The sequence below is a fragment of the Chiloscyllium plagiosum genome, unplaced genomic scaffold (assembly GCF_037043375.1).
Source record: "Chiloscyllium plagiosum isolate Xiang-an unplaced genomic scaffold, Cpla_swu_hap1 HiC_scaffold_5, whole genome shotgun sequence".
Lineage (NCBI taxonomy): Eukaryota > Metazoa > Chordata > Chondrichthyes > Orectolobiformes > Hemiscylliidae > Chiloscyllium > Chiloscyllium plagiosum.
Window position 1 is genome coordinate 73620726 of NW_028270143.1, and position 22120 is coordinate 73642845.

Here is a 22120-nt window from a genome sequence, read left to right on the forward strand (position 1 = left end):
CATCCAGAAGAAACCCACACAGACACGGGGAGAATGTGCAAACTCCACACAGACAGTCACCCAAAGCAGGAATGGAACCTGGGTAAAAGTGAGAACTGCAGATGCTGGAAACCAGAGTCTAGATCAGAGTGGTGCTGGAAAAGCACAGCAAATCAGGCAGCATCCGAGTAGCAGGAAAATCGACGTTTAGGGCAAAAGCCCTTCATCAGGAATAGAGGCAGGGAGCCTCCAGGGTGGAGAAATAAATTGGGGAGGGGGGGGGGAGCTGGGGAGAAGCTAGCAAAGAGTTCAATAGGTGAATGGGGGTGGGAATGGAGGAGCAGATAGATGGGAAGGGAGATTGGCAGGTAGGACGGGTTATGGGGACAGTGCTGAGCTGGAAGATTGGAACTGGGGTAAGGTGGGGGGAGGGGAAATGAGGAAACTGGTGAAGTCTACATTGAGGCCCTGAGGTTGAAGTGTTCTGAGACAGAAGATGAAGTGTTCTTCCTCCAGGCGTCGGGTGGTGAGGGAGTGGCAGTGGAGGAGGCCCAGGACTTGCATGTCCTCGGCAGTGTGGGAGGGGGAGTTGAAATTTTGGGCCACATGGCGGTGGGGTTGATTGGTGCGGGTGTCCCGGAGATGTTCCCTGAAGTGGTCTGCGAGGAGGCGTCCAGTCTCCCCAATGTAGAGGAAACCGCATCGGGAGCAACGGATACAATAAATGTCATTGGTGGATGTGCAGGTGAAACTTTGATGGATGTGGAAGGCTCCTTTGGGGCCTTGGATGGAGGTGTGGGCACAGGTTTTGCAATTCCTGCGGTGGCAGGGGAAGGTGCCAGAAGGAAGGGTGGTTTGTTGGGGGGGGGGGGGGGGGGTGCGTGGTGTCAGGCAGCAGTGCTAACCACTGAGCTGCCCCATGTTGGTAGGCAAAACACTTTTGTTAACACCATTTCTCAAGGGCAACCAGGGAGAGGCAATAAATGCTGACCCAGCCAGAGATGCCCTCATCCCACGTGAATTGAGAAACAGTCTGAATCAATCTATCTGCAATAATCTCCACTTTCCAGCACTTGACTCATAGCCTTGACATTTAAAGCGTTCATCCACATACATTTGAAAGGTTGTGAGTTTATCTACCAATGCAATCCTCCCGGGCAGTGCATTCCAGATTGAGGTTCTTTTTCCTCAAATTCCTTCTCAGCCTCCTGCCCTTCACTTCAAACTTATTCCGTGTCATTACTCCCCTTCAACTAAGAGAAACAGCTGCTTCCTTTCCACCCTGTTCATTCCCGTCATAATCTTATGCACCTCAATCAGGTTCTTCTCTACTCTAAATCCTCTCCAGCTTCTCTTTCACAGCTAAATGACTCGATCTCAGGCAACGTCCTGGTGAATTTCCTCTGCGCCGCCTCAGTGAAATGATATCTTTCTATAGTGTGGGGCGATCAAACTGCACATCGTGCTCCAACTGTGGCCTAACCAAACTTCTGTACACCTCCCTGCTTTCATAATATATGCCACGACTTTTTCTCGGTTCTTTCTCTCTGTCGGCTGATGCTGCTCAATTGTTTCCATTTTCTTTCTGGGTTTTACAACAGTTTCATTACGTAGTGTTAGCCTAGGTACTTTCTGAAAATTTCCAATTTACTGGATTCCCTGAGAGAAATCCACACCAAATCGTCTTCCATTCGTCTGCCCAGGGAATTTCCCCATGCCCCACGAGTCAACCTGGGAAGTGTTGAGCGGAGCTGGGATTTCGAGAAGGTCATCTCGAACTCGAAAGGGTTTTTCTCTCCGTGCAGGTGCTGATTGTAACGGATGAGGTGTGGTGTGGGAAGTCCCAGTAGAAGCCAACCCCCCTTTTCATGATGAAAGTGAAACCAGGAAGTGAAGCAGTTGAGTTAGACAGACAGGGTTCAAGCGAGGCGGGGAAGCGCGGTCTGTGATCGGGGCGGCAGCAACAGAGAGTCAGCCAGGGCTAATACCCCTCGGTGAGTGGACAGAGACGGTGCTTATGGTGGTCGGGGAGCTGTAGGAGCCGAGTTGCTGCAGTTTGGGGAAAGTGTGGCCTGTGACGCCCTGACCAAGCGGAGAGAAGGCGGGAGGGACTGGGTGGAGGCGGAGAGGAGGTTGGATCTGAACGCTCTCTCTCACCAACATCTCCCCGCTTTCTATTCGCAGATGCGTTCATTTCACTCCGGGCGACGCGATGCCAGAAGTGATCGGCGGCGCTGAGGGAAAAGCAAGGCTCTCGGAATTTTTGTCTTAAAGCCCACCGATAGGATTTTCCGTGTGACAAAATAAGATCAATTCCAAGGAGGGGAGGAGGTTAATTTCGGTGTCGTATTTCCTTCTCTTTCCCTTTTCTGTTTTTTTTAAACACCGTCGAAGTTGGCCGACAGGGCAAGTGGGTATATTGAAGAGTCAGCGACAGGATGCGGCAGGGACAGGGCAACGGCATGGATGAGGTTTACCAGCGAACCACGGAGCCAATCCAGAACTCCGACTCCTGCTGTAACCTCGGTTACCTCCGCACTCACAAAGGGATCCTCAAACTGCTACAAGTGGTGAGTCTGACCTGTTCAGCTCCTGGCTCTTCTACATGGATGGCAGAATTATTTTGGGCGGGTTAAGAACCCAGGTTGACAAGTCAGTCGAAGTCAGGGCGGGATTGAGGTGCGATCCCGGTTTAAGGAAATCCTGTATATCTTTGTAATTATATTAATTCCGCTTGGATCTGCTCTTGGAGTTTTCTTCACACGGTTTCCCATCAGCCAAACAGGCCTCGCCCAGCATTTCCCACATTTCTGTCAGTTAAAAGAAAATGGAAATGCTAACGTTGCCATGATTTTGGTGAACGCAGAGAACTGCGGATGCTGGAAATTTGCACCAAAAATAACAAGTTTCCTCCAGCACTTTGTGTTTATTGCTTATGATTTCGATAATGGCTTGCTCACTAGCGTCCTGGAAATGGATCTTCAATTCTTGGAAATTCCAGGACACTCCTAGAGGTTGGCAGCCGCAGCTGAAGAGGGTCACAAGTTTAAGACAGTGGAAAATAATTATATTCCTTTTACTTTTGCTCTTAGTTTCAAGGAGTCCAGTTCATTGCCAGCATGTGTTAATTGATTACCTGATTTATATTCATCATGCAATGCTATCCTCATTTGAAGGCCAATGTGAAAACGTTCAGTACAGAATGATGAACAAAACCAGCTTCTTAGATGTAACAGATTCGAGATGCTGTTAATCTGACAGCAGAGTAGAAGGATTGCATTATGAATTGGGAAGATTTTGTTAGAAAAGAGGGAATGGAGTCTGGGAGTAGTGAGAGGAAGGAGAGAACAACCATTAAGACAGCACAGACAGTGCTGCCTGAGATGTCTAGGCTAGCATAAACATGAAAGTTCTTTTAAGAAACCTTCAAGTAATTTTAAGACTGTACTTAAGACTGGACATAGAATCAGTGAGCTCAACATGTATAATGCTGGCATTACTTTTACATGAAAAAATTACATAACATGAAATTTTTTTGCAATCAAGTTCTTTGCAATTGACTGAACGTTGTTGTATTGAGATGTATATATTAGAAAGTTTTTGCAAATGATCCCTGAACAATACATGAGCTATCTTATCTGAGAAAATAGTAATTGACTTCAGTATGCAGAGGCTGGAGTGACAATAATCGTCCTGCAGTTCTGTCATCTGTCTTTGGGAAAATATTTGAGCTATTGTAAAGTATGTGATAAAGAACATTTAGAAATACATAATCTAATCAAGAAGAGTCAACATGAATTCACGACAAGAAATCATGCCTAGGAAATTTATTCAAATTTATTTGAGGAAGTAAAAAGCTGGATAGATAAAAGGGATCCAGTAGATATAATATATTTGGATCTTCAAAAGGCATTTGATAAGGTACTGTACCAAAAGCTACTTAATGAGATTTGAGCCCCTGGTATTGTGGCAGTATATCAGCATGGATAGAGAATTAATTGGTTCACCAATAAAAAACAGAGAGTTAGGATAAAGGGGCATTTTCAGGAAGGCAACCTATAACTAGTGGAGTAGTACAGGGATTAGTGCTGAGGCCACAATTATAACCATAGCGATGTACAGCATGGAAATAGGCCCTTCGGTCCAACTTGTCCTTGCCAATTGTATCCTACATTAATCTAGTCCCATAATGATATACTAAAACTGGTCAAAATACTATAAAGAAATAATCCATTTGCTCCACCAAATCTGAGCCATGCTTCTCTCTGTAAGAATCACACCGTCTAATTCCATTCACCTATCAGTTCCCAAGCTGTTTAATATTAACTTTTTTCTCAGAATGGATTTTTAAAAAATGTTCTCATGGACAGCAATAGGTTTAAGCAAAAAAATTATGTTCTGACCTCATTTTTCTTATAATTATCTTAATTTTGTTCTGTCTTATCCACCTGTGAAAGTGAAAATACTTTCCTTAGCACAATTCTTCATAATCTGCAACTTTTAATCCTTTCAGTTCAAGTGAAAAAACCAAAGCTTCTAGTCCCATTTGCCAGCATTTGGTCCATACACTTCTATACTCTTCCTATTCATTTACCTATCCAGATGCCTTTTGTAATTGGATTGGGGTGTGTTAACATGTTACAATTCAATTCAAGGAGAAAGTGAGGACTGCAGATGCTGGAGATCAGAGCTGAAAATGTGTTGCTGGAAAAGCGCAGCAGGTCAGGCAGCATCCAAGAAACAGGAGAATCGATGTTTCGGGCATAAGCCCTTCTTCAGGAATGAGGAAAGTGTGTCCAGCAGGCCAAGATAAAAGATAGGGTGGAGGGACTTGGGGGAGGGGCATTGGAAATGCGATAGGTGGAGGGAGGTCAAGGTGAGGGTGATAGGCCAGAGTGGGGTGGGGGCGGAGAGGTCAGGAAGAAGATTGCAGGTTAGGAAGGCAGTGCTGAGTTTGAGGGATTTGACTGAGACAAGGTGGGGGGGGAGGGGAAATCAGGAAACTGGAGAAATCTGAGTTCATCCCTTGTGGTTGGAGGGTTCCCAGGCGGAAGATGAGGCGCTCTTCCTCCAACCATCGTGTTGCCATGGTCTGGCGATGGAGGAGTCCAAGGACCTGCATGTCCTTGATGGAGTGGGAGGGGGAGTTGAAGTGTTGAGCCACGGGGTGGTTGGGTTGGTTGGTCCGGGTGTCCCAGAGGTGTTCTCTGAAACGTTCCGCAAGTAGGCGGCCTGTCTCCCCAATATAGAGGAGGCCACATCGGGTGCAGCGGATGCAATAGATGATGTGTGTGGAGGTGCAGGTGAATTTGTGGCGGATATGGGGCCTTGGAGGGAAGTAAGGGGGGAGGTGTGGGCGCAAGTTTTGCATTTCTTGCGGTTGCAGGGGAAGGTGCCGGGAGTGGAGGTTGGGTTGATGGGGGGTGTGGACCTGACGAGGGAGTCACGGAGGGAGTGGTCTTTTCGGAACGCTGATAGGGGAGGGGAGGGAAATATATCCCTGGTGGTGTGGTCCGTTTGGAGGTGGCGGAAATGACGGCGGATGATACGCTGTACATGGAGGTTGGTGGGATGGTAGGTGAGGACCAGTGGGGTTCTGTCCTGGTAGCGGTTGGAGGGGCGGGGCTCAAGGGCGGAGGAGCGGGAAGTGGAAGAGATGTGGTGGAGGGCATTGTCGACCACGTCTGGGGGGAAATTGCGGTCCTTGAAGAAGGAGGCCATCTGGGTTGTACGGTTTTGGAACTGGTCCTCCTGGGAGCAGATGCGGCGGAGACGAAGGAATTGGGAATATGGGATGGCGTTTTTACAGGGGGCAGGGTCGGAGGAGGTGTAGTCTAGGTAGCTGTGGGAGTCGGTCGGTTTATAGTAAATGTCCGTGTTGATTCGGTCGCCCGAGAAAGAAATGGAAAGATCTAGGAAGGGGAGGGAGGAGTCTGAGACGGTCCAGGTGAATTTGAGGTCGGGGTGGAAGGTGTTGGTAAAGTGGATGAACTGTTCAACCTCCTCGTAGGAGCACGAGGCAGTGCTGATATAGTCATCGATGTAGCGGAGGAAAAAGTGGGGGGGTGGTGCCAGTGTAGCTGCGGAAGATGGACTGTTCCACATATCCTACGAAGAGGCAGGCATAGCTGGGGCCCATGCGGGTGTCCATGGCTACTCCTTTGGTTTGGAGGAAGTGGGAAGATTGGAAAGAGAAGTTGTTCAGAGTGAGGACCAGTTCAGTCAGTCGAAGGAGGGTGTCAGTGGAAGGGTACTGGTTGGTATGGCGGGAAAGGAAGAAGCGGAGGGCTTAGAGTCCTTCGTGATGGGGGATGGAGGTGTACAGGGACTGGATGTCCATGGTGAAGATAAGGCGTTGGGGACCGGGAAAAGCGAAAATCATGGAGGAGGTGGAGGGCGTGGGATGAACTCAGATTTCTCCAGTTTCCTCATTTCCCCTCCCCCCATCTTGTCTCAGTCAAATCCCTCAAACTCAGCACCGCCTTCCTAACCTGCAATCTTCTTCCTGACCTCTCCGCCCCCACCCCACTCCAGCCTATCACCCTCACCTTGACCTCCCTCCACGTATCGCTTTTCCAATGCCCCTCCCCAAGTCCATCCTCCCTACCTTTTATCTTAGCCTGCTGGACACACTTTCCTATTTCTGAAGAAGGGCTTATGCCCGAAACATCGATTCTCCTGTTCCTTGGATGCTGCCTGACCTGCTGCGCTTTTCCAGCAACACATTTTGAGCACAATTCAATTCAAATTCTCTTTATTGCAAAAAGATTCAATTCACACCTGCTGTTCAGTAGCAGTAGACCGTTTCTCATCTCCACACTTGTGAAGAAAGTTGAATTGATTTAACTAGCAAAAATAAATAATATATATGCATAATGAATATTTTCCACACCTTTGTCATTTCTAACATTTGTGTGCCATTTAGTTAACAGAAGGAAATGAGAGTAACAGAAAAGAGCTGAAAAATGTGTTGCTGGAAAAGCGCAGCAGGTCAGGCAGCATCCAAGGAGCAGGAGAATCGATGTTTCGGGCATAAGCCCTTCTTCAGGAATCCAATTCTGATCTGACCTGACCTGCTGCGCTTTTCCAGCAACACATTTTTCAGCTCTGATCTCCAGCATCTGCAGTCCTCACTTTCTCCTAGTAACAAAAAAGACACAGCCTGTAGATTTCAGGATCTTACCAGAGATATGAGGTGATGTTTAAAGAGAGACGTGAAAAGCTTTGGCTTTTTCACTTGAACTGAAAGGATTAAAAGTTGCAGATTATGAAGAATTGTGCTAAGGAAAGTATTTTCACAGGTGGACAAGACAGAACAAAATTAAGAGATATATAAATTAGGTCAGAGCATAATTTTTTGCTTAAACCTATTGTTGTCCATGAAAACATTTTTTAAAAAAATCCATTCTTAGAAAAAAGTTAATATTAAACTGCTTAATATCTATCAAAATTTGCACAAATCATCTCATATATTTGTTATTTTACAATATTTTAATTGCATATTCATTAATTTTGATTCATAGAATCTCTGCAGGGTGGATGCAGGCCATTCAGCCCACACTGACCCTCTGAAGAGCATCTCACCCAGACCCACATTCCTTCATTTCCCTGGCTATTCCATCTAACCTGCACATCTTTGGACTGTGGGAGGAAACCCACACATACACTGGGAGAATGTGCAAACTCTCGTCTGAGGGTGGAATCCAACCCAGGTACCTGGTGCTGTGAGGCAACAGTGCTAACCACTGAGCCACCCCAGAAATAGCTTTCTAGGCAAGACAGACAATCTAACTCTTGCTATGTGGGCAATCTGGATGTGGGTGTAGAAGGATGGGTTAGTAAATATGTGATGACACTTAGCTAGGCAGAGTTGTGGATAGTGCCGAAGAATATTTTGGGTTACAGAGGGACATAGGTAAGGTTCAGAGCTGGGCTGAGAAGTGGAAAACTGAGTTTAATGCAGAAAAGTGTGAGGTAGTTCACTTCGGAAGAAGTAACAGCATTGCAGAGAACTGGGTTAATGGTAAAATTCTTGGCAGTGTAGATGAACAGAGAGATCTCTGTGTCCTGGTGCATAAATCCCTGAAGGTTGCCACCCAGGTTGAGATGGTTGTTAAGAAGGCATATGATGTGTTGGCGTTTATTGGTAGGGTGATTGAATTTCGGAGCCATGAGGTCATGCTTCTGTTGTACAAGACACTGTTGAGGCCGCACCTGGAGTATTGTGTACAGTTCTGGTCACCGCATTATAGGAAGGGTGTGGAAGCTTTGGAAAGGGTTTAGAGGAGATTTACTATGATGTTGCCTGGTATGGAGGGAAGGTCTTATGAGAAAAGGCTGAGGGAACTGAGGTTATTTTCATTGAAGAGAAGATGATTGAGAGGTGATTTAATCGAGATGTATAAGATAATCAGAGGGTTATGTAGGTTGGACAGTGAGAGCCTTTTTCCTCGCATGGTGAAGGCTAACATGAGGGGACATAGCTTTAAATTGAGGGGTGATAGATTTAGGACAGGTATCAGGGGTAGTTTCTTTACTGAGAGTGTAGTAGGGGCGTGGAACGGCCTGCCTGCAACGGTAATAGACTTGCTGACGTCAAGGGTATTTAAATGAGCATTGGACATACATTTGGATAATATTGGAACAGTGTAGGTTAGATAGGCATCAGATTAATTTCACATTTCGGTGCAACATCGAGGGCCGAAGAGTCTGTACTGCGTTGTAACATTCTATGTTCTATCTGTCTCCTCTGAGCTGAATGTATTGTTCTGTTATCTATTGAGTTTAGAATCATGAGCGCAAGGAGGCTTTTCAGCCTTCAGTGTTTGCTGGCTCTTAGATTCATCGTAGAATCCCTACAGTATGGAAGCAGGCCATTCTGTCCATCAAGTCTACACTGACCCTCTGAAGAGCATCCAGCAAGACCCACCCCTACCCTATCCCTGTAACCCTGCATTTTCCATGACCAATCCACTTAACCTGCACATCTTTGGACTGTGGGAGGAAGCCCATGGGGAAAATGTGGGAATTCCACACAGACAGTTGACCAAGGGTGGAATCAAACCTGGTTCCCTCGCGCTGTGATGAAGCAGTGCTAACCACTGAGCCACCGTGCCAATCTGTATTCATCTATACTCAAGCTCCTAAAAATATGTTGAACTGATCAAATTGCTCTAGATATTTATGGAAGTTTTGTAAGTGCTATGCTGAGTAACAAGTGCTATGCTGAGTAACAAGTAAATAATTAGTTTATAGTAATTAATAGCGAAATGAATAAATAAAAATTGCACCAAACATGAATTTAGAAGTATTTCAACTTGCCCATAAAATTGCCCAGTTCTTATTGAATCTATTAGGTATTGCTCTCGAGCCTAATCTGTTGAGTCTACAATCTTTAATCACCTGTGAAGTATCTGAGGATTCGTTCATAATGGAAATGCAAGCTCTCATGCCTGGCTCCAAGAGTTATTTGTGCTCCCATTTGCAGTTCTGTACAATGTCATGAGAAACCTACTAACTATTATCCTTTTTGATGTTTCTCATTAGTCCTCTATGCTGATGCTGCAATTCACCTTCCTGTCCAAATTCTTCCAACTCTGATTCAGCGCCATATTTACTTGGGCAATAAATGCTGGCCAGTCAGCGACTCCCACATCCCACAAGCGAATTTTTAAAAAAAATGTTTTTGATCTACAACGTCCCATTCTCTTCCGCTTGTCCCCTTGACCCTCCAGGTCATCTCAAACCTCACTCTAGTTAATGATTTACTTTTTGGGCCACTTTTCAGGGCTTTTGAACTTTGGGTTAAAAACTGATTTCTGTTCCAAAACCAAAATATACATAGCCATAAACAATGTTTGTGAACAGGTCACAGGCAAGACTATGTGCTAGAGGTAGGTTAGTGTACAGATATTTGGTTATGTAGCTGGTCTATCAGGGAAAGAAATAAAGTTATCTCACTATAAGATATGCATTTAAATCACTCATAAACTACACTGTATAATTCTTTCACTGGAAATACATGCTAGGTCAATGGTGTGAATCTTTCACTTGGCCATTTCCCTGGAAATGAATGATAATATTGGAAGGCATACCCTAATCTTGATTACTTACCAGTCAAGGAATATTGTGGCATGGGGTAGTAAGTGTACATGTAGTAAATGGCTGAATTCGATGAGTATGCTTGGTATTTACTGATTTGCTGAATTAATAAGTGGTGAGAATTTTGAAAACAGTACATGGGACTATGCAGTTCATTGTTCTACATTATAATCTTTCTCTTAATTTTTTCAACTGGGTTCGTGGGCAACCTAACATTTTTGCATACTGGTAATGAATGGGTAACTCTCACTTGCATAACAGGAAGGATGCATCATCTCACAGTCCAAAGATGTGCAGGTTAGGTGGATTGGCCATAATAAATTACCCACAGTGTCCAAGGATGTTGCACAGCGTGTGTGTGCTATTTGCATGGAAATTTGTCTGCAAATTGTCTGCTCACATATGGGCCAGGGCACAATGGCAGAAAATTGCTTCCTCAGTACCATTGTCTATCTTATGCTGGAATTATAACTCGACTGAAAGCGCCCAGCTTTGTTTTACGTCTACGTAGCTATATACATTGATTACAGGAAGTTGCAACTGAATAGGTAACTCTTTAATCATACAGTCATAGAGATGTACAGCAGGGAAACAGACCCTTTCGTCCAACTCGTCCATGCCAACCAGTTATCCTAACCTAATCTAGTCCCATTAGCCAGCACGTGGCCTATATCCCTCTAAACCCTTCCTATTCATGAACCCATCCAGATGCCTTTTAAATGTTGTAATTGTACCAGCCTCCGCACTTCCTCTTGCAGTTCATTCCACACACGCACCACCCTTTGCGTGAAAGAGTTGCCCCTTACGTCCCTTTTAAATTTTTCCCCTGAACCTATGATCTCTAGTTCTGGACTCCCGCAACCCAGGGAAAAGACCATATCTATTTATCCTATCCATGCCCCTCATGATTTATAAACCACTATAAGGTCACCCCTCAGATTCTGACGCCCCTGACTATTCAGCCTTTCTGATAGCTGAAATCCTCCAAGCTTGGCGAAATCCTTGTGAATCTTTTCTGAACCCTTTCAAGTTTCGCAACATCTGTCCTACAGCAAGAAGAACAGAATTGCACACGTTATTCCAAAAGTGGCCTAACCCATATCCTGCAACATGACCTCCCATCTCCTATGCTCAATGCTCTGACCACTAAAGGAAAGCATACCAAATGCCTCCTTCACTATCGTATCTACCTGAGACTCCACTTTCTATGAACTATGAACCTGCACTCTTTGTTCAGCAACACTCCCCACAACCGTACCATGTAAGTTCCTATAAATTCCTGATTGCCTCTAAATGCTGCTCCAACTGATCCATGCGATCTGATAGGATTTGCAATCAAGCACTCTTAACTGCAGACCTAATCATCAATAAATTGGAAATGCTCCCTAATCTCCCACATCTGACCGGAAGAGCACATCATCTACTGAAGGCCATCTTTGCACCTTAACAATCCACAGAAAATAGCACAGTCTTCCTTTTCCAGGCTAACTTAGTACCTGTGTTTTATATTTTTAAACTTTAATCAAGAGACAGATCTCAGTAAAACATATAACCAAAAAGAACCTATTCTACTCGCTATTTTAAAAAAAGACAGCAAGGTTACACTTTAAATTCATGCACTTATCTGCTGCTGTGCTGTGAGCTCTCTCTCACAGGTTCCTCCCAAGTCAGTTGTGAATTTCACTGTCTGTTAATTTTTCTTAGACACACTCCAATGTCCAGAAATACAGAAAGGCAGAAGCTGTGCAGATTCATTGCTGTATCAGACAGCAGTGTAGGCCTCTTTTGCTCTTTCTCTCTCTTGCTCTTGCTTTGTGTGGCCTTTGCATGTTCTCCCCATGTCTACATGGGTTATCTCAGGGTGCTCCAGTTTTCTCCCACAGTCCAAAGATTTCCTCACTCCTCTGAGTATAAGAGTTGGGATGTCATGTTGAAGTTGTACAGGACATTGGTGTGATCTCTTCTGGAGTACTGTGTCCAGTTCTGGTCGCCCACTTATAGGAAGGATATTATTAAGCAGGAGAGGATTCAGAAGAGATTTACCAGGATGTTGCCAGGTATGGAAGGTTTGAATTATAAAGGAAGACTGGCACTTTTTTCACTAGAGTGAAGGAGGGTGAAAGGTGACTTTATAGAGGCTGATAAAATAATGAGATGCATGGATAGAATTAATGGTAGTTGGCTTTTCCCAAGATGGGTGATTTCAAGACTAGGGGGTACATTTTTAAAGTGAGAAGAAAGAGATTTTAAAAAGACATGAGGAGCAAGAGTGTGGTTTGCATGTGGAATGACATCCTGAGGAAGCAGTGAATGTGAGTAAAATTACAACGTTTAAAAGATATTTGGATAACTATATGAATAGGAATGTTTTGTGGGCATGTGGGCTAAGAGCAGGCAGGTGGGACTGGTTTAGTTTGGGATTACGTTCAGTATGGACATGGTCTATTTTCATGCTGTATGATTCAATTTGCAGATTATGTGGCTTGGCCATGCTAAATTGCCCACCGTGTTTAGCGATGTCCAGGCTAGTTGAATTAGCCATGGGAAATGTAGGGTTACAGGGATGGGGTGCGTCTGGGTCTGGATGGAATACTCTTTGCAGGGTCAATGTAGAGTCAGTGATCTGAATGGCCTGCTTCCATGCTGTAGGGATTCTATGATTCTATTCTATAATTCTTTGTGTACAAATGCTTCCTAATATCTGTCCTGAACAGTCTCTATCTAATTTTTAGACTATGCACCCTAGTTCTAAAATCCCTAACCAGTGAAAATAGACTATCTTTTACCTACCCTGTCTTTTTCAGTTGATATCTTGAAGGCTTCAATCAGATCACCCCACTTCTTTTTAAATTCTCAAGACAACGGGCCTGATTTGTATAATCTGTCCCCATAACTTAACCCCAAAAGTCCAGTATCATTCTTGTAAACCGACACTATATTTCCTCGAAGTATAACCTTCCTAAGGTTTGTGCCCAGATCTACTGTGAGTACTCCAAGTTGGGTCTAACCAGGGTTTGTATAACTACAGCATAACTTCTGCGTGCTTATGCTTCAGTCCTCTTGGTCTGAAGGACAGCATTCCATTAGCCATCTTGAGTATTTTCTGTGCCTGAATGTGGCATTTTAAAGATCTGTGCACCTGAACCGCTAAGTTTGTTTGGACATCCACTGTATTTAACTTCAAACAGGCCATTTGGCCCAACAAATCCACAACAACCCTCTGAAGATCATCCCACCCAGATGCGTCCCCCTGCTCTATACCTCTTCCATTTCCCATGGCTAACCTGCACACCCCTGGACACTATGGGCAATTTAGCATAGCTCATCCACTTCCATAGCCAATTTTTGGACTATGCGAGGAAACCAGAGCACCCAGTGGAAACCCAAACAAACAAAAGGAGAACGTGCAAACTCCACACAGACAGTCACCCAAAGATGGAATTGAATTCAGGTCCTTGACACTGTGAGTCATCAGTGCTAACCACTGGGCCACCTTACCACCTGCCACATGCTTACGTTCAATTCTATCTGCCAAAGTTTTGACCATTCACTGCATCTATCAACATCCCTTTGTAATTCTATGATATCATATGCACTGTCTGCAATGCTGCCTATCTTTGTGTCATCAGCACATTCGGATATATGATCCGCTGTGCATTATCAAAGTTGTTAAAAAATAATATAAATATTTGAGGCCCAAACACAGATTCTTGTGGGGAAACCACTCGTCACATTCAGCTAATTTGAGTACCTGCCATTATCCCTACATTCTCGCAGACATATCAGTAATTTGTCCTGAATTCAATGGACTTGTCTTTGTTAACAGTCTGTTATGTGGATCTTTAATCTAATGGTAATCAGACAGTGGCCAAATAATCTGTTTTAGTAATAATGTTGGTAGTTTCATAGATCTTCTTAAATAGACTCATACAGCAAGAAAACAGACCATTGAGTCCAACTCATCCATGCCGACCAAGTTTTGCTTGACACTATCAACTGGAATGTCTCTACAAGATTTGGGGGAAAATTTGTTGTCCATCAAGCTGCCCACAGTGTGTTCAATTGTTTTCATGTGAACAGGTGCTGTATGGTATAATTTGATGATACCAGCTATAGATTCCTACAGCACAGAAACAGACCCTTTGGTCCAACTCATCCACACTGACCAGACATCTCAAACTCATAAACACATAAATAGAAAGTGGGCCTTGCCACCAGTGCTTCATCCGGAGGCTCACTGATGATGTTACCTAGTATGATGATGAAACGTCTGAAAACAAACCTTCCAGCTCAGCAAGCAAACATATATCCAGAACTTCAACCTGAGCTACAAATCTTTGCAAAACTCGCTAATCCCAAAGCCTATCAGTTTTTCCAGGATTTGGCCAATATCTGTGTAAACAGTTCCTATTGATCTACTGATCAAGATGCGTTTTAAATGTTGTAAATGCACCTGCCTCCACAACTACGTGTGGCAGTTTAGTTCCATACATGTACCCCTTAGGCCCTTTTTTAAATCTTTCCCCTGTCACACTAAACTTATGACCTCTAGTTTTGGACTCTCCAGAATGGAATGAACTAGGTTTGGGTCCTTGCCCCCACTTTATTTGGTATTTCCTTCTCCATGCTCCTGATCTTTGAATTCTTGATAGGTATGAAAGGAGTTTATTTGGTCCAATTGCAATCAAAGTCAAAAATACAGCATACCATGATAAATGACTCCTGCCTGCTGAAGATGCCATGCCAGTCATCCACGTACAAATGCAGCCACGTTGACTCATGGATTGTCGTCTCAATATTTGTATTTTGCTGTAAGCACCACAAAACTGTGATTATCTGAGAAGATATTACATTTCTGTCCTTGATTGCTCTGCATAAAGCCCTCTGAAAATGATTGGCCAGCTCTTTTACCTTGGTACCACAGACTGTCTTTTGATGCAGAACTGTGGGAAAGCAGCTAGCATCTTTGTCAAACTCATGAAATTCATATAGACTGACATCATGCTGACTCTTAGAATCAGGATGTTGGTTTATGAGAATAAGAGCAACATACTATGGATGCTGGGGATCTCAAGTGAAAATGGAACATGGTGGCAGCAAGCATGAAATCAGCTAAGGAGAGGCAACAGTTAACTTTTCAAATTTAGCATGATTCTTCGGTACTGAAACCAGGTGTAGATACTGTAGGCTTCTGGACTCAACATTTGAGTTCAACAACTTCTGACTATGAATTCAGTCCTCCATTTTATTCCATCCCAACTCCCTCCCCCTCTTTATTTGGTTTCCATGAATTTGCTTTCGGCTATTAACTCCTACAATTAACACAGAGTCTGATTGCATTTTTCTTAATGATTTCCAGAAGGTATTAGATAGCATGCCACAGTAAAGGATAGTACATAAGATGACGGCACATGGGTTTGAGGTAATCTGTTAGCATGGATAGAGAATTGGTTAATAGACAAGAGGCAGGAAGTGTGGATAAAAGTAGACACTTTCAGGTTGGCAGGCTGTAGCTAGTGCAGTGCTACAAGGATCAATGCTGGGGCCTCTATTATTTACACTTTGTATTAATGGCAGATGAAGAGATCAAGAATATTGCATCTAGATTTTCTGTTGTCATTTATATAAATGATTTGGATATGAACATAGGAGGTATAGTTAGTAAGTTCACAGATGACATCAAAATTGGAGGTGTCGTGGACAGTGAAAAAGGTTACCTCGGATTACAGCGAGACCTTGACCAGATGGGCCAATAGGCTGAGGAGTGTCAGATGGAATTTAATTTAGATAAATGTGAGGTGCTGCATTTTGAGAAAGCAAATTTTAGCAGGACTTGTACACTTAATGGTAAGATCCTAGGGAGTGTTACTGAACAAAGAAACCTTGGAGTGCAGGTTCATAGCTCTTTGAAAGTAGAGTCACAGGTGGATAGGATAGTGAAGAAGGTGTTTGGTATGTTTTCTTTTATTGGTCAGAGTATTGAGTACATGAGTTGGGAGGTCATGCTGCAGCTGTACAGGACATTGGTTCGGCCACTTTTGGAATATTGTGTGCACTTCTGGTCTCCCTCCTATCAGAAGGATGTAGTGAAACTTGAAAGGATTCAGAAAAGATTTACAAGGATGTTGCCAGGGTTGGAGGATTTGAGCTATGGGGAGAGGTTGAATTGGCTAGGGCTGTTTTCCCTGGAGCCTCAAAGGCTGAGGGTTGACCTTTATAGAGCTTTATAAAATCATGAGGGGCATGGATAGGGTAAATAGACGACAAAGTCTTTTTCCTGGGGCGGAGGAGTCCAGAACTAGAGGGCATAGGTTTAGGGTGAGAGGGGAAAGAAATAAAAGGGACTTAAGGGGCAACTTTTTCACACAGAGGGTGGTGCATGTGGGAATGATCTGCCAGAGGAAGTGAGAGTCTAGTACAATTACAACATTTAAAAGGCATCTGGATGTGTATTTGAATTGAAAGGTTTGGAGGGATATGTGCTGGGTGCTGGCTGGTTGGACTAGATTGAGTTGGGATATCTTGTCAGCATGGGCAAGTTGGACTGAAGAGTCTGTTTCCGTGCTGTACATCTCTATGACTCCATGGCAGAAGAAAGCTAGGTCAAACTGTAAACTGTAAGGAAGATTCAAAGTGTTTTACGCAGATTAAGCTGATGGGCAACAAAGTGGCAGATGGAGTATAATGTAGAGAAATGTGTGGGTGTTCACTTTCGTAGTGCTCTAAGGCAAGCAGAATATTTCTTTAAAACATGTGAAATTGTTAAATGTCAATGTTAAGAGGAACTCTGAATTAGTCATACCTAGAATGCAAATAGTTAGCATGCTGGTGTAGCAAACAATTAGAAAGGCAAATGGCACTTTGGCCTTATTACAAGAGGGTGAAGTATCAGAATGAGGATTATTTGTGATAGTTTACATTGGGCTTTGGTGAGACTGCACTTGGAGTACTGTGTACAGTTTTGGTCCTATAGTTAAGGCAAGATATTCTTGCAATGTAGTAAAGTTTCACAAGAATGGTTTATGGGATAAGAGGATTGTCTTGTGCTGAGTAGTTTGGGCCTATTTTCTCTGCCAGGTAGAAGAGTGAGTGTGACCTCATTGAAATGTATAAAGCTGTGAAGGGATTGCTGGGGTAGTCACCAAGAGAGTATTCCTGTTAGCTAGGAAATCTAGGTTGTGAATCTTAGGAAATTCCTCCCCCAGAAGGTTGTACTTGTTGGTATTGTATATAATGAAGGTGTTTAGCCTCCCTGGATATCACTGGACAGGGATGTCAGACAGGAAATCAGAGTTCAGGGCAATGATCTATCGTGATTGTTTTGAATGACAGAGCAAACTCGGGGCCGTATAGTCTTCTCCTGCTCCTATTTCTTATGTTACCCAATATTTATTTAAATTTATTGTTTCTTTTGTATTGATGCTTGAGGTCAGCCAAAACTCATCTGCACCGTCTTAACTTGGCAAACAGTACAAAGTGAAGACCCCAGATGCTGGAGATCAGAGTCTAGAGTGTGGTGCTGGAAAAGCACAGAAGGTCAAGCAGCATCTGAGGAGCAGGAGAATTGATGTTTCGGGCAGAAGCCCTTCATCAGGAATGAGCCCTTAACGTCCAGCCAGGCTATTCTCCCATCACCTTGTATTCATTCACCTAAGTTACCTCCTGATCAAGAAATATTTTGCTTTAAAAATTCTCATCCTTGTTTTCAAATCCCTCCATGGCTTTGCCCCTTCCTATCTCAGTAGTCTCCTCCAGTCGCATAATCCTTAAACTGTCTGCAATCCTCTAATGCTGGTTCCTTGTCCATCTCAAAATGTCATTGCTCCATATTGGTGACCACGCCTACAGTTGCCTTTTGGAATCCCCCTCCCTACACTTCCTATCTCACTTTCTTCTGTTCAAACACTCCTTTGAACCTACCTTTGATCTGTATTGATACTTCCTTGCATGTTTCGGTGTTATACTTTGCCTTGTAATGTTGCTTTTTAAAGAATTGTGGGATAACATTAAATACAAGTAGTTGGGGCATAAGGATTTAGAGCTGAATATTTAAATATTGATCGTAGCTAAATTGCAGCACTCTGCCCTCTGGGTCAGAATGTTTTCTTAAAGTACTGCATTGATTGTAATGTCTTCTCCATTACAGCAGTGACTGCCCTTCAAAAATTACATTATTAGATGAATGTCCTTTTGGAACGCCTTATTGGAATATTCAGGCTGTGCAAATATTCAAAATTCTTATTTTATTGTTTTTTTCAAAATCAATGAGCACTGAAGAGAAGCTTCACTGCATACAGCAACTTATTCCACAGAATACAGAAAGGAAGCAAAATATATTTTTACTGAACAACTTACCTTTGACCAACACCTTCATTGGTTCATCAAGTTAGTAGATGAGGCGTACAGATGCCTGATTTCAACTGGATGCTGCCATTGGTGTTAGATCTCATAAGAACATTGATACTGAAGTGTTGTGGAATTTCAAACATTGGGGCACAGATTCATGTTATGGGGTAATCATTTCAGACTGAGATGAGGAAAGCTTCTTCACTCAAATAATTGTAGAATCATTGTCCCAGAGGTTTGTGGGTGTGCCGTTACTGGCTATAGTTATAGCTGGGACTGAAAAAAACCCTAATACCAGCAGAAATGTGGAGTTGTAGCCGACAATCAGCAGTGATCATAATGAATGGTGGAGCAGGCTTAATCAGCTCTTTTCCTGATCCCATTTCTTATGTTCTATTGAATGTCACATGAAATAAGGGAAACTGATTCAACTGTAGATCTCCATTCCATGAACTCTGTTGCAAATACAGGTATGTGCAGCATCACCATTTGCAAGTTCCCTGAGTAATGGATTTTGAAACAGAATACTGCCATTCATCGGATCAAAAGAATCTTTGAACTCTCTTTAACAGCATTAGGTGTACGCACCCCATGTGGATACAAGTGGTTCAAGACAGCTCATCAACACCTTTTCATAGGCAATAAGGCATAGGCAATTAATATTGGCCTTGATAGGGTTATATATATTACACAAATGAATAAATTTAAACAAGTAATTTTCAGCCAAAGGTGACAGGAAGTGTCGAGCATAATTTCTTTCAGTCCAAAAATGTCAGAATTCACTGTTTATGTTCAAGAATGAATGATTATTACTCGGGCAAAATTGTAGAGGGACAACCAATCTTAGGGAGGGAGGTGTTGGTGGGAAATTGTCAAAGGGAAATTAATTATTTTAAAACAGTAAAGTTTCCTTTGGTTTAATTGTTGGGAAATTTAGTGCAATTTAATACTCAATATTTACATACGTGTTTTGGTAAAAATCCCCAAAACACATGTTTGCTTATGATAGGAAAGTACATTTGTGAGTCATATGATAGTCACTGCAAGTCTTTGATACAGTCAGAGGCCTTTGTTGTTTTGCTGAAGTTTAGCTGCTTGATTTGCAGGTCCAAAGAAAAGAAATCCCAATGACATGAAACCAAACTTAAGAAATATTCACTTTAATCTATGACCTAAATCAAGATGAACATTTTCAGACTGAGCAAACAATTCTGGTAGCACACTTTGTGTGTGAAGCAGGGATATGAATTTAAAATGGTTGTGTAATAGATCTAAACATCTGGTACATAGTTGAATGTTTCTAAAATGCTGTCTCAGGATCTCTGCTTTTTGCTTGGCAATCTTACTGTGCAGAACAATCTGTCCTGTTCCCCTGAAATAGCTAATCACAGTGCTCTGACTTGGTTTGCTATTTACTTGGGTTTTTTTTGTATTTGAGCATACTTCCTCCTTTTAGCTTGATAATGTTGCACATTTCAGCTGACGTGAATATATTTTAAATTCACTTGCAATCCTTTGAGCTGCAGCTCCATCCCCAGTGCACTCTTTCCAACCGCCTGTGTTAGAGGCACCATGTTGGTAACAGCAAGGGCAATTTCAAGATGTGGCAAATCGCCTCCAGCTTCTCAAAGGATAAAGTTAGGATTGTTTAAGATACAAGTTTCACTAAATGATGTAAAATTCAGCCACAAGCTTTCACACTGCAGGCAGCTGCAAGTTCCCTTCCAAGTGACTCACTGTCCCAACTTGGGAATACACCATTATTCCGTCAGTTTCACTGTATCAAAATCCTGGAATTTCATCACTAATAGTGTAAAATAAGTGAATTGTAATGTTCAAAAGACAGGTCACCAACTTTGTCAAGGCCAACTAGGAACAAATGCTGGCCTGGCCAGCAACACCCACATCCCACAAATTATTTTCTAAAAATTACTAATTTTGTTCCCTCTTCATCATTCTGAGTCTGCTGTGAATGTAAGAGCCATGACGTAGCAGGGCATACTTTGTCAGTGATGTGTGATAGGAAAGCTAGTAAACTAGTGTGATAGTAAACTAGGCTCAACTGCTAATGGGTAAACCACAGTAACAGTGTGGGCTGTTTAAAGGTTTTCTTGTAATCAAATACGTCGGTAAGCTTTAAATGCTGGCTTTACATGTGCAGTTGAGAATCATGCTCGACAAATCAGGTAAAAGACATGATTGAGCTAAAAGGAGGAAGTGTGCACAAATACAAAACAAAAGGAAATGGCAAACCAAGTCGTAAACAGCCACAAAGTGGTACAAAGAAAATACGTGGTGGCTTCATGACAAAAAACTACAAAAGGTGTCCAATCTGATATAAGGTTTTTTTTAATATAATAAATGTGACAAGGGTGAATATAGATTTATTAAAGGCAAATACAGATACTATTATAGTGGATAGGAAAACCTTGAAGGTTTGTGAAATGCATCTATTTCATAGTACAAGAGGACCTAAAAGTAAATTGCATGGAGAAAGCTATTGGATTCAGTACTGGTGTAATGGGGAAAATGATGGGGTTGCTTAGTTTCCACTCACGGACACCAGAGATCCCTTTAAATTTCTGTCCAATTCAAATTAACATTGGGAAAGCTGAAATTCATAGAGGTTCCTTAATTTTTGAATTTCCTTTCTTGGGCACTGATCATAAAATTTAGGTCGACAGCTTGGCTGAATAAAGAGGGTTGTAGGTTTGTAGTTTATAATTAGAATTAAGTTAAGAATAATGTATGTAAGTAGGAACACGAAGTTGTAACATAATAGACTGAATAAGTGGATGGGAATGGCTATGACAGACACACAATTGTTTGCATAACTGTAAGAGATCAAGATGCAAGAAAGACAAATCAAATGGTTTTCTTGACAAGAGTCTTGGAGTTGTACAGAAGCAGAAGTTGTCAGTTTGTTTTCTAAGTATATTCAGCCTTGTTTTTATAGTAAATGCGATCTGGCATGTTTTAATAGTGGCTAATTAGCTCAATAACTATTCCACGCCCCACCCCACTCAAATTGCAGGTTTAGATTCTTGTCCCATTGAGGATTAGAGCATATAATCTAGGCTGATGCTTCAGTAGAGGCTTCCTGCCACAAGGATCGATGCTGGTCCAGTACTTTTTGTCATTTATTTAAATGATTTGGATGCGAGTATAAGAGGTACAGTTAGTAAGTTTGCAGATTACACCAAAGTTGGAGGTGTAGTGGACAGCAAAGAAGGTTACCTCAGATTACAATGGGATGTTGATCAGATGGGCCAATGGGCTGAGAAGTGGCGCATGGATTTTAATTCAGATAAATGCGAGGTGCCGCATTTTGGGAAAGCAAATCTTAGCAGGACATATACTCCTAATGGTAAGGTCCTAGGGAGTGTTGCTGAACAAAGAGACCTTGGAGTGCAGGTTGATAGCTCCTTGAATGTGGAGTCGCAGGAAAATAGAATTGTGAAGAGGGCATTTGGTATGCTTTCCTTTTATCGGTCAGAGTATTCAGGGATATCTGGTCGGCAAAAACAGGTTGGACTGAAGGGTCTGTTTCCATGCTGTACATCTCTGTGACTCTAAATTGCTGGAGAAAATGAGCAGGTCTGGCTGCATCTGTGGAGAGAAAACCAAATTAATATTTCAGGTCCAGTGACCCTTCTTTGATACTTGCTTTCTGCTCAGTTATGCCTCAAAACAT

At 42.8% G+C, this 22120-nt stretch overlaps 1 protein-coding gene across 1 annotated transcript in view; it reads left to right on the forward strand.

Annotated features, from left to right (window-relative positions):
• Positions 1-1845: 1845 nt before the first annotated feature.
• Positions 1846-22120, forward strand: part of cmtm6 (CKLF-like MARVEL transmembrane domain containing 6) — a 79881-nt gene continuing 59606 nt past the window's right edge. The window contains exons 1-2 of the mRNA XM_043690240.2: positions 1846-1973; positions 2164-2549. Of these exons, the coding sequence (XP_043546175.1) occupies positions 2418-2549 (132 nt within the window). The 5' untranslated portion in view covers positions 1846-1973; positions 2164-2417. The remainder of the gene's footprint in view (positions 1974-2163; positions 2550-22120) is intronic.